Source organism: Musa acuminata, chromosome BXJ2-6 (assembly GCF_036884655.1).
Source record: "Musa acuminata AAA Group cultivar baxijiao chromosome BXJ2-6, Cavendish_Baxijiao_AAA, whole genome shotgun sequence".
Classification (NCBI taxonomy): Eukaryota; Viridiplantae; Streptophyta; class Magnoliopsida; order Zingiberales; family Musaceae; genus Musa; species Musa acuminata.
In genome coordinates, this window is record NC_088343.1 from 13,275,001 (window position 1) to 13,292,045 (window position 17,045).

At 40.1% G+C, this 17,045-nt stretch overlaps 2 protein-coding genes and 1 long non-coding RNA gene across 3 annotated transcripts in view; 2 read left to right on the forward strand and 1 right to left on the reverse strand.

Moving 5' to 3' along the window:
• Positions 1–1,086, reverse strand: part of LOC135614986 (uncharacterized) — a 2,032-nt gene extending 946 nt beyond the window's left edge. The window contains exons 1-2 of the long non-coding RNA XR_010487795.1: positions 817–1,086; positions 1–132 (exon numbers count right to left, since the gene is read on the reverse strand). The exon at positions 1–132 is cut by the window's left edge and continues 108 nt beyond it. This is a non-coding gene — a long non-coding RNA (uncharacterized LOC135614986). The remainder of the gene's footprint in view (positions 133–816) is intronic.
• A 3,976-nt stretch (positions 1,087–5,062) lies between these two features.
• On the forward strand, positions 5,063–10,230 carry LOC103988016 (small ribosomal subunit protein uS14). Its single transcript, XM_009406505.3, has 3 exons — positions 5,063–5,207; positions 5,746–5,845; positions 10,047–10,230. The coding sequence occupies exons 1-3, from the start codon at positions 5,146–5,148 to the stop codon at positions 10,053–10,055; spliced, it is 171 nt and encodes a 56-aa protein (XP_009404780.1). The 5' UTR covers positions 5,063–5,145; the 3' UTR covers positions 10,056–10,230.
• Positions 10,231–13,860: 3,630 nt separating this feature from the next.
• On the forward strand, positions 13,861–16,023 carry LOC135614989 (scarecrow-like protein 32). Its single transcript, XM_065112909.1, has one exon. It carries the CDS (start codon positions 14,238–14,240, stop codon positions 15,603–15,605), a length of 1,368 nt encoding a protein of 455 aa, XP_064968981.1. The 5' UTR covers positions 13,861–14,237; the 3' UTR covers positions 15,606–16,023.
• The last annotated feature ends 1,022 nt before the right edge of the window (positions 16,024–17,045 follow it).

Here is a 17,045-nt window from a genome sequence, read left to right on the forward strand (position 1 = left end):
CTTCAGAGTGGTGTTGTGGTGCTTTGGCAAGTTAAAGCCACAAGATCATGCATCCCTGCTTTCCCTGCCTTCACGGTATCTCATCTTGCAATCAAATTCACTACTGTGGTTGTTCTGTTGAATTGAATTTGACTGCCAAAGGTGATCAAGTTTCAACCAACGAAGCTACTGTTATTTTTTATCGAATTTGTATATAAGCATACATGGAGAAAATAATTCAATTAATATGCATGCCTTATGCAGTTTTTTGACATGCAATTATATTAGGTAAATTAGTTCACAAGGGCAAAAAAAGATACAGGTGAGTTTTGAATTAGCTACCCAAGATAAAAGAAGAGAAAAAGAAAGGAAATCAAGAAGACATTAAGTCGAAAGATATTCTTCAACATTATTAGCATCTTCCTAAAAGGAATTATTTTTTCAGGTTTCAGTAGGTTATTCCTGAACATGATGAGTTCCTTAAATTCCAATTGTCTTTATGGTCGAACATTTTATGTAATTGCTTTCTAGAAAAAGCATTGATTTTACTGTTTTGTATTAGATTTCTTGTTTTCTGATGTCTCCTTTTCCTCTAACTCAATTACATTGGTTACAGAATGGTGCATAACCTGTACATGTCAATCTCTGAGAGAAAAATTGGCAAGAAATGCTTCCTAATGAGCTATCATCCTACACAACCATTCTGTCTTACTGTAAGCTGAAGGCCATAAGAGAACATTATGTGCTCTATGACCATGACAAATGCGAAAAAACTATCATGATCTCATCTCACAATTGGTGAAAGGAACAAATGACAAAGGAAGAGGGAACCCTTACCTGGCTCCTGTTAGCAGCTCAATTCTTCTGCTCCTGGAAGAGAGGACTCGGAACTGCAGCCTGAGGGATGACTGTTCTCTTCTCCTGCAACTACAGTGAACATGTCCTTGTACCAACACAACAATCTCCCTACAACCCAACCTGGAGGCAGAGGGAGGATTTAAGATTCTCTTCACAGACTCCCAGCAGAGTATTCTAATGGGTGCTCATGGCATGCCAAACAAATCCCAGTCCCTTGGCCAGTGCAGTTTAGGCATATGAAGGTGAAAGATGGCCCAGGCAGTGCCAACAAATGATAGTATTATAATATGAAGAAGACCCACTTGTTCTATATGTTATTTTCCAAAATTATGGAGCACTACTCCAAAGAATCATTGGACAGACAGCTACACCTGCCATTGTAGATCACATGTGCCAAAGAATTTTATTATCATGACAAGTTGTCTCACCATATACCTATAAATTTCATCAATACCTCTCCATACCAACATTTTCTGTGCTGATTTGTGAAACAGATAAGAGAAGTAGATACTTCTTTGGACAGATGTGGGTCTCTGTAATCTACATATTCTCTTGTGACTTGTAGAAGATCTATATGTTTATGCTACATTAAGCATTCATACATAAAGTAAGCTGAGCAGACACAGAATGATTAGTATTCACATGTATATATAATTGTCTTGCCGGTTGTGGCTGCTACAACCATTAGCTGGATCTGTCCTGGATGTTTGCAGATATATGTGGTGGGTGAGCCAAGAACATATTAGTTGATCACATCATGTGTGCCATCAAATAGTCCTCAATATTAATTCTCATCCAGTGGGTCCTCTCATGTACTTTGTTACTTCAATCATCAGCACCTTAATCCTCATCTACATGACTACTATGTGATCCCTTGAATTGATTCCACAAGGATGATGTAATGCTGGTCCTGGGATCTACTTGATGCCAGAACGAGAGAAATTGCTTGCCATAGAATATATATGTATATATATATATGCTAATTATTGTTTTTGAGTGTTTAGCATTGCTTGAAACCTCCTGTGACTCGTAATGAATGACAAGGACCTCAAGAGATAAAGAATGGACATGGCAGGTCATCGAGCCTAGGAATGACCTTCCATTGGCTGCATATGGATCTGCAAGCACAAACCTTGGATCATGCCGGGGCAGATGCATCCTCCCGAAGGTCTTAACTACCTAGTAAGCATCACTTGTTCCAAGGGATGACACATGGGGAGGTGTGCATTATTGCCCCAATGATACAAAAGCCTCTTTCCTTTTCTTTGGGGAGGAGGAAAGCTCTGCTTCTGTCCCTGCTGTACTGACAGTGCCTCCTCCTAAACAATCCAATTGTAGGTGGAAATGGATGTATACAGAGCACATGGAAACTAACAAAGCTCCAAACAAAAAGCTATGAGCACAGTGGATAGGGATACAGATGTCGGGGTTGGGTGGTCTACCAAGAAAGGATCACAAGTGGGGGGTCATGTGGATGAAGTCTTCTTTTCTTGTTCCTCTCAGTGCACTGTATCATTCCATGTTTTCCCCATCTCACAGCCCTTCCTTTGGTTGTGTGTGCTAAAGCCAGGGAGAGACAGGGAGGGCCTACAGGGGAGCACGCGTTGCCGGGATGGGTAGGCACAGCCATATGAGGAAGATGACCCAAGAGAGAGAATATAGTAGGAACTAGGAAGAATGCATGAGCTCAGCACCCAAATAGCAGAAGCCATTGCTTTCTCAGTAGGCTGATGAAAGACTAGGAAAGTGAGGAGCAGTTCTGTTGAATGCCAACGTTGTCAGATATATGACAACGTACCTGTGTCCTTTAATGTTCTTGGTTGTGTTCTGCAGGAATGAGAAGAAAAAAAAGATTGTTCTTACTTAGTGAGGTCTTTGTTTATGTAAGTTGAAGTGCAGCTGAGATTCTCATATGTTGCAACTTGTTTGATTTGATTGTTTTCTATTTGTTAGTGGAGACAAATTTTATCGAAAACAAATTAAATCAAACTTGTTTTTAAATTTTATCGAAAATTACTTAACGATACAAATTTTTAGGAGGATGAACTTTGGAATCAAACCCGACTTCCAAACTTAAATATGATAAGTTCCTTTCGATACCCAAATCAATTGATACGCGATATGAGAAAACATAAAAAAAGAATGATCTATATTTATAACTCTAGATCCATGACTACTTATGATAAAAAAAAATATTCATAGAATTATGATGATTCATATTTTCTTACAATTTATATAGTGATAATGTACGATAAATTATCATCCACATGTCAAGTCGTAATCAGACGAAGAATATTATTAATATCAGTACTTTTTTGTTTAGCATGTAAACAAACAACTCAAAATTGCTACACTCATAAATTTAGGTAATTGTCTGATAGTTACATCTTCCTCTTAAACAAAGGAATTGAGATTTCCCAACTGACACTTCTACTTTTGAGGGAGAAGAACCTAAATGGAGTTGAGCATCACTGACCTACTTGTTAAGTTGCAAACAATTGTCCAGATTTCATGAAGGCACCAACTTTTCCTTGACAGCTTGGCCAAGTGTTCATTTGGTAGACAAGATTTATCCCTTGCATCAGAGGTTAAGAATCTAGCGCTGACCTCACCACTCCACCAAGCTCATGTTGGTAGGGTGGTAGAATCCACAAAGAAAAACAACTTTGGAGGTGACAGTGATGGGATATTGTAGTGGTAGTAAAGAGGTAGGATGATTGATTCTGCTGCTGGATGATGGGAAAGATCACTAAGCTGTTCTTGCTGTGTTTGTGTGTTTGATGAAGACAAGGAGATCGCTTGACACCATCAAAAGCAGCATATCTATAGCTTGATGACAATTGCAGCAACAAATACAGATGACTCTATTCGACATATCTATCCATCATTTTCAAGTCTCTTTAGGTTGACCTGTCTGCTGCTCACATCATTCTTGGTCGAAACGATGCATGAATTCAATTGCCATTTCATCTTGTCTACTAAGAACAAATGCTTAAGCTGTTCTTCCTGGTTGAGAGTCGAAGCATATATATCCTACAATTTCAGGTCTATTAACTTTTCTGAGAAAAAAACAATGATAGTAAATAGAATCTGTCAGCCAATCCACATGCCAAGATAGATCAAAATGTGTCAACAACTACTTTATTAAGCTTAGAAAGAGATGCTTCACTTTGCCTAATCTAAAGCTCTAATAGAAATCTCAAAAGAATCACTCAGGTTTCTTATAGCTGAAGAATCCACAAGTGATTAGGTCAACTCCCTCTTTGTACCAGTTTTCTTGTGATTATGAATGCTTGTAGAACAGACAATGAGCTAAAGTGGTAAGGATGCTTTACCTGTTCATCACATCTGTACTTTTGCCATGCTTCATTGTCCCCTTAGCTGCACAGATGGAGTCATAACTAAGGTAGGTAAAGATAGCAGAATCTGAAGGAGATGGACTTGCTGTTTCCTCCACCACCTGATATGCTCACTAGACTGGTCGTTGTCTCATATTGCTTCCATTCATTACACGCCACAGCTTTACAGGACATGCTCTCTTGTGGATCGAAAAGATGAGGTCAACTTGGCGAAGTGGGAGAGGATAAATATGAGGTCTTGCATTTGCGCCACATTGGGTGTTTAAATCGGTTCAAATCAAATAGGATAATTATACCTAATCAATTTTCGATTTAATTAAAATAAAATAAGTTAAATTGGAATCACTTAAGACTTATCATATCAAATCGATTGAAGATTAGTTAATTTAATTTGATTAACTGATTTATAATTTTAAATAATTTTAAAAAATATATATATACTTCAAATGAATCGATTCGATTCGGTGAAAGTATTCGATTCAATTGAATCCAATCAGAATCTATCGTCCCATTAAAAAAGTCAAATCAGCTCCACCAAAATATATAGAGAGGGTATTTGATATTTTGTATAAAAATTTAAATATATAGAATTTTTTTAACTTATTAAATAAAATATCTCCACCAAAATAGTTGTATGTAATTAGAAGGACTAAAATTTAGACAGAAATAATATTTAGTAGAAAGATTCTTAGGGGATTCGGCCCTCCAATCCATGGGCTTATTATGGAGTCAGCCCATGGGCTTTGGAAAGCGTCTAAAGGCACTCCAAGAACTCAAACCGTCCGATCACGAAATGACGGCAGCGATCGTTTGCTTTCACTATGGAGTCGACCAATTGCTAGGGTTTCTAGTGGCGTTATAAAAGCTTGGACCCGTCGCTCGACGCGATGTTATTGGTCGAAGGATTTGAGGCGATCGGGCGAGAGCGCGGCGCGGGGCGGGCAGAGAGATGGGGCACTCGAACGTCTGGAACTCGCACCCCAAGAACTATGGACCTGGTTCTCGTGTTTGGTGAGCGATATCGGCCTTTCTTCGTTGAATTTGGTGCTTTCGGTGATACCTTTATCTTGTGTGTCAAGGGTTCTACGGATTTCGTTTTGCCCATGTTTGATGTAGTTTCTGGAACTAGTTCGATTAAAGATGAAATCTTTCAGGGGAATTAAAGAACCTTCACTCACTCTCTTTGGTTAAGATCTTGATTGCGTCTTCCTGGTTCTTGGGCAACTTCCTTGTATGCTATAACTTATTTTCTTACGAATTTAATGAAATTTGATGGAGCTTTGTAATTTATAACCTGAATTTTGTTAGCGGTAGATGTTCTTGTCATCCTTGTTCTCGAAAACTAATCTACCTGTTGTTGCCATAACCCTAGAACACATTGAGGAGTTAGAATTAACATCCCCATATCTGTGTTACAGAGGGCATACACTGGATGGCTTCGGACTTGTATTAGGCGATCTGATTCCTTTTTAGCCTTGTAAATGAAAGATGTCGTTTTGTATGATCTGCTGCTTCTTTATCATGATGTGAACTAGCCTTTCTTTTCCAGCCGAGTTTGTGGGAACCCCCATGGACTGATCAGGAAGTATGGACTTATGTGTTGCAGACAGTGCTTCCGCAGCAACGCCAAAGAAATTGGCTTTATTAAGGTAGATTTATGCTTCTGCATTGATCAATGAATGTAGTTGGTTATTGTTGCTTCTAGCTTGTCTTTTGTCTTTTGTAAATACGTTAGTTTATTGGTGAAAGATATTTTCCTGTTTGAATTTATTGGAGGAAGACATTCATTTAGTCGACAGGATTTTGTTGAGTATATATATTATTTCTTTCTTTGAAGCAAAATTCATTTAGTTAATAGTTTGGTTAGTTTTGGCAATTATTTTGTTGAGTGATGATTTTGCAGCTGCTGTTATTTTCTGCCTCTGCATTTTTCCTTCTTATTATTGCTGTTCTTCTAGAAGCTTTTGTCGTCCATTTTTCTTTATCAAAGATTGTTTACTTTTCTCCTTTTTGTAAGTTTAGATATTAACTTAGAATTACTTCTATGTTTGTGCTTGTTCTTGTTGCACTTAATGTCGTTTGATTTTGGCTTTCTAGACTTGAATTTTGTAGAATGGTCTAGGATGATGATTTTGAAAAGAAGTTTGATGTCTTTTAAAATGCTGTTTTACCATCATGATTGTACGGTACCAGCTATTGAATCACTTTTCAAGGAACCCATTAGTAAACAAACTTAAAGAGTAGCAAGTGAATCTTTGAAAGATCCATTTTCTGTTCGTTTGTGTTTCTGCTTTTTTTACCCATTAGTAGTTGGCAAGATGTAATATAGCATGATGATGAAGGGATTAGCAGTGCTATATTCAGTCATATGTTTTCCACCTTGATTGATTGTTGAAGCAATCTGTATCCCCCAAAGGTGAACCTTAGGGTAGTCATGCTTGTAGAGGGTGATGAATTATTCTGGTTATTCAACATAAGAACCCTTTTTTTCCCATTCATTCCAAGCATCTGGGCCCTGCAGATGACAGTTACCAAAAAGAGAGAACATTGTTTGTCACGACCCGAGCCTGATGGGCTAATTAGCCTATCAATTTCGTTTGGTCTAAACCACTGACTAAAATGCTTAAGCTGAAGTTGATAGTAGTACACTCATCAGACCCTTATAAACTAATCTTAATATTGTCCACTTTCGATGTGGGACTAATCAGAGGGTGTTACAATCACCCCCACTCAAAGGCTTGACGTCCTCGTCAAGGCCCAACATAACCGTAGGTCCTAGCATAGTGCATGTGAGGCGTAGCCCAGTGGTGGCTCTACGCTGTGACGAGTCTTCTGACTCCGTCTACGAGTAGCCTTTTCCTACTCGAGCCATCTCACCATGCCTAAATGCTAGGTCGGCTCTGATACCATAAAAAGATGTCACATCTTGGATTTTTTTTTCATATTTTTTCACACATTCAGGCCAAGTAGATAAACATCACTTTATTCATCATTCATAAACATTTATTACAATTCATTTATTCATCAAATCACAAATAAAAAAATAAGCATAGTGATGTTAACTTCAAGAATCATCTAAGCGGCTCTACCTAGCGGTAGAGGAAGGTCCGCTCTCCATTGGAATCCGATTTAGTGCTAGAGGGAGGTTGTTTTTAAAATAAAAAACAAAGAAAATTCAGCAATGTTGAGTAGGAATCCTATAAGTTAACTCAAAATGAATATATGATCAAAATTCAATCATCACATTGGCGTATATCAAACACTCAAGGAGCACTCCTCCAACGGCGGATGGAGATGCTTTATCCTACGGGATGAGTTTGTGTTCTCCCAACAGCAGATGGAGGTAAACTCATATCACACTTCCAACAGCGGATGGAGTGGTGTCCCACACCCGCCAAAGTGGGGACACGTTTCTCCCAACAGCGGATGGAGGAACCGTTAAGCTGTCACGTCTGACGGCCCGTTAATTCTCGAAGGGAATCGCCCTACCTGCTCTCGGCAGGGAAATAACATAATCTCACACTGGTCATGTCCATATCGGGATGAAATAACACATTTAAAACATTTTTTTCAAATATTATTAAATAATACAAATTAGTCTTTAATTGACTTGAACCCTAGTTCAATCAAGCCAATTGATCTCAATTTACTAGAACTTAATTAAACTGATCTTTAATCCTCATTTGACTGGTTTGGAACCACCTTAGACTAGTATAATTTGGGCTAGATTAAGTTCATTTTAGGTTAAACTGACTTGAATAAGTCAATCAATTCGGAATCACCCTGAATCGATCTAGACTAATCAAGCCTAGTTTAGTTCAATCAATATTTGTGCTCAAATTCAACAACAATATTGGGTTGGATTGGGCTAGCCCATCTATTGGTCATGTGCATTACACATGACTAGGCATGCATCACACAAAGCTGGCCTAGCCCTGGCCCATGGATTGGTCATGTGCATCGCACGTGACCACCCATGATGGTTGGGCTGGGTTAGCCTACGAGTCAAGGCCTGACTCGTGGGTTGGGCCTAGCCTACGGGCTGGGCCTGGTTTACTGATTGGGCTTGGCCAGTGGGCTATGGCCTAACCTATGGGTTGGGCCTGGCCTATAAGCAATTTCAATCCAATTAATATCCAATTTCATACCACGACATATATTCATTAATAATATAAACAAAAACATAATAACACATTAAAAGATAGATAAAGAGATAAGCTTTAATAAAAGGAAATAACATTTTAAATTTGAATAGAAATCATAATATTATCTATCTTTTAATGTGTTATTATGTTTTTGTTTATATTGTTAATGAATATATATTGTGGTATGAAATTGGATATTGATTGGATTGAAATTGCTTATAGGCTATGGCCCAACCTATAGGCTAGGTCATAGCCCACTGGCCAAGCCCACTCAGTAGACCAGGCCTAGCCCGTAGGTTAGGCCCAACCCACGAGTCAGGCCTTGACTCGTAGGCTAACCCAGCCCAACCATCATGGGTGGTCACATGCGATGCACATGACCAGTCCATGGGCCAGGGCTGGGCCAGCGTTATGTGTTGCATGCTTAGTCATGTGTAATGCACATGACCAGTAGATGGGCTGGCCCAATTCAACCTAATATTGTTGTTGAATTTGAGCCCAAATATTGATTGAATTAAATTAGACTTGATTAGTCTAGATCGATTCAGGGTGATTCCGAATTGATTGACTTATTCAAGTCAGTTTAACCTAAAATGAACCTAATCTAGTTCAAATTATACTAGTCTAGGGTGGTTCCAGACCAGTCAAATGAGGATTAGAGATCAGTTCAATTAGGTTTTAGTAAATTGAGTTCAATTGGCTCGATTGAACTAGGGTTCAAGTCAATTGAGGGCTAATTTGTATTATTTGATGATATTTGAAAGAGATGTTTTAAATGTGTTATTTTATTCTCATATGGACATGACCAGTGTGAGATTATGTTATTTCCCTGTCGAGAGCAGGTAGGGCGATTTCTTTCGAGGATTAGCGGGCCGTCAGACGTGGCAGTTGGACGGTTCCTTCATTTGCTGTTGGGAGGAACGTGTCCTCACTTTGGCGGGTGTGGGACACCACTCCATCCGTTGTTGGGAGTGCGATATGAGTTTGTCTCCTTCCGCTATTGGGAGAACATAAACTCATCCCGTAGGATAAAGCCTCTTCATCCGTTGTTGGGGGAGTGCTCCTTTGAGTGTTTGATATACGCCAATGGGATGATTGAATTTTGATCATATATTCATTTTGAGTTAACTTTTGGGGTTCCTACTCAGCGTTGTTGAATTTTCTTTGTTTTTGATTTTCAAAGCAACCTCCCTCTAGTACTAATTCGGATTCTAGTGGAGAGCAGACCTTCCTCTACCGATAGGTAGAGCCCTTTGGATGATTCTTGAAGTTAACATCATTATGTTTATTTTTTTATTTATGATTTGATAAATAAATGAATTGTAATAAATGTTTATGAATGATGAATAAAATGATATTTATCTACTTGGTTTGAATGTGTGAAAAAATAAAAAAAATTCACGTTGTGACATTGTTCATCGACAATGTTAATTTGTGTTTCATTGTTTATATGGCTATTGGAAGTTTGATTTCATGTTCAAAATGGAAGCTTAAATTTCTACTCCTGCAATTGCATTACTTTTCTAGATCTTGTTATGTAGTTGAGTTGACATATTTTACTAGGAGGATCGAATAAGCCTACTTCTCTTTTTTTATTTACTTGTAATTTGTGTCTATATTTGTTGAACCATGGCTTTCTGTTGGTGCAATTAAGCACTTTCTGGCACAACCCTTCACTTAACTTGTTTGCTATTGGGTTGTGCAGTACCGCTGAAGATGTTTGCATTATTCGAGATGGAGCCTGCAGGATGGAGCTTGTCTCAGAAGTTTGTTACTGAACTCCATTAATGTGATCCTATGAATTTTGTTTACCTATTGAACTTTTTGATTTAGTTGGAACTTAACATAGCGATCTGAATCACATTGACTTGTTATGGTTGTTGATGTCATTTCTCCGGTTGTCCTATTTCATTCTTCTCATGCTTGAACTGCAGCCATATCTGTTTAATTCTATGCATATTTTTTTGTAGAAATGAAATACATGCATGTTTCAATGTTGTATAACCTATGGCTCTATAGTCTCTTTGTACATGATGATGTAATTTTCAGAGGTCCAGCATTATTTTGGGAGGTCCTAAGGAAAGGTGTGTTTAATGATTTGACTCATCATTGCACCTCCTGTTCTCCCCAATCTTGGAGAGGACTTCGTATGGCATGAAACATGAGAAACTGCTTGTACCTCACAAACCACTTATGTTTTGGGATCTTTTTGGCTTTTGGGGGCTTTATTGTTCAGCTAAAAGTACTTGTGCCGGTGTGATGAACCTTTGGAGTGATATGATGTTTGTGTGCTGAAGACTGATGGGTGCTTGCGTTTGTTGTCTGTGTTTGGAGCTGAATGCAAGGTAAAGGTGGTCTGTGAGCTATCCTACTTGAGCGTCAGAATGCACTTGAGTGTTTGTTGGTTCACTCAAAGTTGCTCGGACTTTGACTCATGGATTTGGATGGTACTTCCACTTTTTTGCCTTCGGCGGTTGCTTGGGAGCATGCGGGCGGATACAAGGAGATCAAAGTCAAAATGATCATTTATAAAAAAAATATTTTGAAAAAAAAATAAAAATTGAGGTGTTCAGACTAAAAATAGTTATGCCAGTGATTGGGAGCATGTCCTTTTTAATCTTTAAATATTGTTGGTACAACTCCTCGAGGTCCACAAACATGGGAGGGTCGCGGCTCTCACCTGGTCAAATCATTGTTCGATCATTCGTCATGTATTCCTACTTTGATGTCAGGCGCCACCAAGGTATTACCCAAGCGGAGCGGTTTCGCCTCTCAACTCGATCGTGACCATCATCGTCGCACTCCTTTCTTCGTCGTGTGCCTCCCGCTTCGCAGTTATCTCCATTGTCGGCCCCTCCCCACCGATGCCATAGAGGAACCACGCCTCGAACGATCGGAACCAGACCCCAACTAACCGGAAGGGACGTCGAGGAGGGTGGTCACATGTCGAGGGATCTTGATGCAACAGGTAAATATAATTTTATTTCTTATATGTTTTTATATTTTTTTACTAGATTTTAAGATTACATTTATGTGTATATAACTTACTAGATTTTAAGGCTATCTTGGGCCATCATCCATCACCAATGAGAATTGATCAAAGATCTAAATCCTCTTATCTCATAGAAGACACGTTCTGTGACTTTGTTCTTGGGCTGGGCTCTGATTTAATGGGCCATCTTGGCCCATTAACTTTATGGATCATGAATCTAAAGTACGTGTGCATCGGTGAGGGGATTCTTAAATCTATCTTTAACCATGTAAACTGGATCTCATATCATTCCTACCAAGAAGATTAGACATTCCCCCCTAATTTGCACCATCCAAAAGTAATTTATGAGATTGATTTGATTGTGTTTCACGCTATAAATAAAGCTGTGATTACCCAGTAAATAAATAGGTTATATAATATTTCTCCTCCTCCATCTTTTCATAGCTTCCTTTTCAGTCTTCTCGTTCCCTATTCAGTAAAGTTGTGCCACAGCAGTCCACACTATTCAGGGAGAAAGGTGAAATGAGCTTCATGCTAGGAAAAACTCCACCAAACTAATTAGAGATTGCTCCTCTTTCCAAAATTTCCCCACTGTCTCGATCCAATCTCATATATCATATACACGCACAGTGAGTCCTCTGAAATGATTGGCATGCAGACATTTCAGGCCATCATGCATGAAACCAATAGCATAACTCAGGTAGAATCTTTACAGAAAGACCTTTCCTTTTTGCCACAGCTCCACATCCTAGAAAATTGTCTGTATCTTCTTGGCTTCATCATGTCCTGGGCATATATGCACTGTTTGTGTGCTTGTTTCCATCTCAACTACTATTGTCAGCGAGTCCTCAAAGAGCTGAGGGTGGCACCTTGAGCACATGTTCGCATTTCTTACTTTCATGCCTGAGCTCTCGACCTATGTGTTGTCCACTTGGAACAACCGAACAAAGAGTGCAGGAAAGCAAGAAAATTCTTTCTCGAGAAAGTTGCATGTCTTTTAGTTTGGCTATTTGTTCTCTGGCATTAGTACTGTCATCAGGGAATTAACAAAGCTCGCAGGCTTAACTTACATTGTTCTCCTTATATGCTTTCCACCAGATTCTTCTGATGCTCTTCTTGGTGTCTGTGCCTGTAAATGTACTTCCTACAAATCGTGCAACAACGAAGGTGGTCAGCTTTGCATGAAAGAGATGATTCGTTGTGCCATTTGCGTCGGTGTGGGTCTTCAGCTTTTCTGAGTTGGTGTCACTCGAGAACAAGGTAGATGCCAACGGACTTCAGCTTTTCTTCCTTCTGAATGTTTTGACTAGATATATATATATATATATATACAGTACTCACCACCATCACAAGCATCAATTGTTTCATCTTATTATCTTCCCATTCTTTTTGTTGGAAGGATCATTCATGAGCCATCCCAACGTAGCATTCCTACGAGCCACCATCACAACGACAAGGTTGTCTCTCTCTCTCTCTCTCTCTCTCTCTCTCTCTCTCTCTCTCTCTCTCTCTTATAAGACAGCACAACAATGTTTATGGAGGAATTTTGACTAAAACATGCTGTTGTCGTTGAAATCACCCATATGTTTCGATCAATGATGTTGACATCTCACTTAATTATCTTACTTGTGAATACGAGAAGATCTTTTCTTTACCTTATGCTGCCTTACCGACAGCAAATATTCTACCTCCTTGAGAGCTTCACTACTTAGTGTGCGCATGGCCCTCGTGGCTCTTTATATAGTCTTCCTTTTCCAGGATTGCATGCATGAACAATCAATCATGCAAGCTTTTGAGAGATGAAATGGAATTTTAGTACAATCTTCCATAATATATTATGTATTGGGAATTCTTTGGAACCCCATTTGTTTATTTTTATTAGTCACTTGTGAGAGGTTACTATAAAATATTTTAAATTACCTTCATGATAAATAAAAATCATATATTAAATATTTATATGAATTATAATAAATTAAAATTTCTTATTGTCTCTTACTATCCATCCATCAGGTATAGGCATCCTTGGAAGTCCCATAAAACATGAATTAGATAGAAGACATCAATTTATTTGAGTGTATCTCATTCAAGAAGTTGCAATATTTCATTGTATAATTAATTTATGAATTGTTTTTGCTATAGTATGATTTAGAACACTAATTATTTTTCTTTTTAGCAACATCAATTTTATCTCTATGAAGTATATGTTTTGGGATGTGATGTGATATGAACGCAACTAAATTTGTGCAAACCGGTGAGGATAGAGAGAGGAACGCAAAGGTGTGGGGAACCGAGTGATTGCTACTTTGATGGAGAGCGGGTAAAGTGGCGGGCAAAACTTGGGAAGATGCATTGTAGTGAGAGGTCACACACTGATTGATATCACCCTGCTTTGGCCTGCCCGTGAGCATCTCTCTCTCTCTCTCTCTCTCTCTCTCTCTCTCTCTAGCTCTAATCAATCTCTGACAAGAAGACAAATCCCACATCTCATATACAGCCAGACTCCATAGCCGTCCTCCTCACATGCCATCAACATCAGAAGCTCACCCCTCTCTCTGTGGATAAAGTCCTTCCAGTCTCGATAGGAGCTGACCATCTTCCCAACCTCCACACATGTAGTCGACTGTGTACTTCTACTGTTCCCGAAGTGAACAGAGGTCTTGTACTTGTGAGTCAGGAACTTCTTGGGTTCGCTCACGCAAACCCTACTGCAAACTGGAGCATTGGGATTTTCACATCAACCTGTTCGATCTCCCTTTCCATCCTCCATATTAACGGCAACAAGTAGAGATCCCAAAGCACACACAACCCTCTATATATGCCCTGCACAAACACCAAATCCACTTCTCTACTGCTATTCTGTACTGGTTTGCCTCCCCTTCTCTCTCTCTCTCTCTCTTTCAACATATGATGCAATTCACTACAAGTGTACCACTGCTGCCTCCTATCGGTCCCGATGGGTTAAGCCTGTTGTTGGAAGAGGACGACGCGCCGAAGCCCTCCTTAGGTGGTTCGTGGCCGTGGCGTGGCCGCCTTCTGGCCTCCCCCCTCGGCAGCTTCAACACCGCCAGCTGCATGGAGCAGCTGCTCATCCATTTCGCCAACGCCATCGAGAGCAACGACGCCACCCTCGCCCAGCAGATCTTGTGGGTTCTCAACAACATCGCTCCTCCGGACGGCGACTGCAACCAGCGCCTGACGTCCGCCTTCCTCCGCGCCCTTATCGCCCGAGCCTCGAGGACCGGCTCCTGCAAGATTCTCACGGCTGTGGCGGCACGTGCCGACGCCGAACTCGCCCTCCACCTCCACCGCTTCTCCGCCATCGACCTTGCCAGCTTCATCGATCTAACTCCCTGGCACCGCTTCGGCTACGCTGCTGCGAACGCTGCCATCGCAGAGGCGGTCGAGGGGCTGCCCATGGTCCATATCGTCGATCTCAGCACCACGCACTGCATGCAGATGCCGACCCTCATCGACCTGCTAGCCAATCGTCCCGAAGGCCCGCCGTTCATAAGGCTCACCGTTTCAGGCCTCACGACGACTGCGGCGCCGCCGATTCTGAACATGACGTACGATGAATTGGGGTCGCGGCTGGTCAATTTCGCGCGTTCTAGGAACGTAGCTATGGAGTTCGGAGTGATCCCTTCTGATCCCAGCGATGCGTTCGTTTCACTGATCGAACAACTAAAGGTTCAACAATTAGTCTCCGAAGGCGAAGCCCTGATCGTGAACTGTCAGATGCTGCTGCACTACATACCAGAGGAGACGGTCGGAGTGATCGCCTCCACCACGAACGTAAGTCCACCAATGCTCTCCCTCCGGACATTGTTCCTCAAGGCTCTACGAAGCCTGGGGCCTACACTGGTGACGGTGGTGGACGAGGACGCCGACTTCACGGCGTGCGACGTGGTCAGGAGGCTGCGGTCGGCGTTCAACTACCTGTGGATCCCGTATGACGCGGTGGACACGTTTCTACCCAAGGGGAGCGAGCAGCGGCGGTGGTACGAGGCCGGGGTGGGGTGGAAGATCGAGAACGTGATCGCGGAAGAGGGTGTGCAGAGAGTGGAGCGGCTGGAGCGGAAGGGGAGGTGGGCGCAGAGGATGAGAGCCACGGGGTTCCGGTCGGTGCGGTTCACGGAGGAGGCGGCGGGGGAAGTGAAGAGCATGCTGGACGAGCACGCGGCTGGGTGGGGGATGAAGAGGGATGAGGAGGACTTGATGCTCACTTGGAAAGGGCACAACGTGGTGTTCGCCACGGCTTGGCTGCCTGCTTGAAAGCAACAGTACAATTGCATTGCAAATTAGACTGCCTCTGTAAGTGCTATTTGGTGCTGATTCATTGCTTAGATTACCATGTTACTGACCATCGATTCACATCTCTCTCTCTCTCTCTCTCTCTCTCTCTGACTTGCAGTAATGTTAACACGAAGGGCATCATGCAAGTCCCTTAATCATGCAGTAGTATTCATTGCTTAGATTAGCATTTTAGTATCAATTCTCAACTCTCTCTCTCTCTCTCTCTGACTTGCAGCAATATTACATGAAAGGCTTCATGCAAGTCCCTTAAACATGCAGCAATATTCATTGCTTCGATTAGCATGTTAGTATTGATTCTCAACTCTCTCTCTCCCTTAAACATGCAGCAATATTCATTGCTTCGATTAGCATGTTAGTATTGATTCTCAACTCTCTGTCTCCCTTAAACATGCAGCAATATTCATTGCTTCGATTAGCATGTTAGTATTGATTCTCAACTCTCTCTCTCTCTCTCTCTCTCTCTCTCTCTCTCTCTCTCTCTCTGTGACTTGCAGTAATATTAACATGAAGGGCAACATGCAAGTTTGTGTCATAGTACCATATGAAAGGTTTTATGTAGATTTATTTGTTTGATGTTAGTTAATTTCAGCTCAATATTCGTTAATTTGATTCTTAGTAGTGAGTAACCCCCTTTATTTAATATGGTTATTTTGTCTAATTAATACCAATGGAATTTATGCGTAGGAAATAATACTTAACATTATAATTAGACACAATCACTGTGCAAGTTCCATAAAAATGTTAGCTAAATTTCAATTCTATCAAAATGAGTGTAAATCATATATAATTAAGTTTTTTTCTTTTGTGTCTAATATCAAAAGAAGACTTTTGTTTGGTATCGACTATATGTATCTTTTTTTCTAACATTAAACTCTATAATATTTTAAAATATTTTTCGGTCTCCTTTTACCTCTTCCTACACCAATAGTTGTCTAAGAATATGTATTGCTTTTCTCTAAATAAATCCATATTATTTAATCTTTCATCATAGTCATATTGTCTACAAAGAAAAAAATAATCCTTTGCCATATATAGATACAAAAATAAATTTTGTATCTATATAACTTAAATAAAATCAACTTAATTGTATTTGGTGTATGTGGTTAGTATAGTATTTGGTGTTTTATTTTCCATACTATCTTTAAAAAAAAGTATAGTTTAGAAATGAGATTAATAATGAATGATACCCTAAGAATCGAATCTCTCCATATGAGTTGTCGTTAGATTTAAATTCAAGTTCTAGTACACGAGATTGGATACTAATACGATTCAAAAGATTAAGTTATTTCATTGTGACCCGAACATATTATATATCGTCTGATTTTTTTTTTCAATTTTAACAACATAAAATTATTATTTTAGTACATATCACATTTTGATTGTCTTTCTCATAATATG

Excerpts from the sequence above, each read along its gene's own strand:
- LOC103988016 (XM_009406505.3), top strand. The coding sequence starts at position 5,146 with ATGGGGCACTCGAACGTCTGGAACTCGCACCCCAAGAACTATGGACCT. Across the intron at positions 5,208-5,745 it reads GGACCTGGTTCTCGTGTTTG|CCGAGTTTGTGGGAACCCCC; the intron begins GTGAGCGATATC and ends TTTCTTTTCCAG.
- LOC135614989 (XM_065112909.1), top strand. The coding sequence starts at position 14,238 with ATGATGCAATTCACTACAAGTGTACCACTGCTGCCTCCTATCGGTCCC.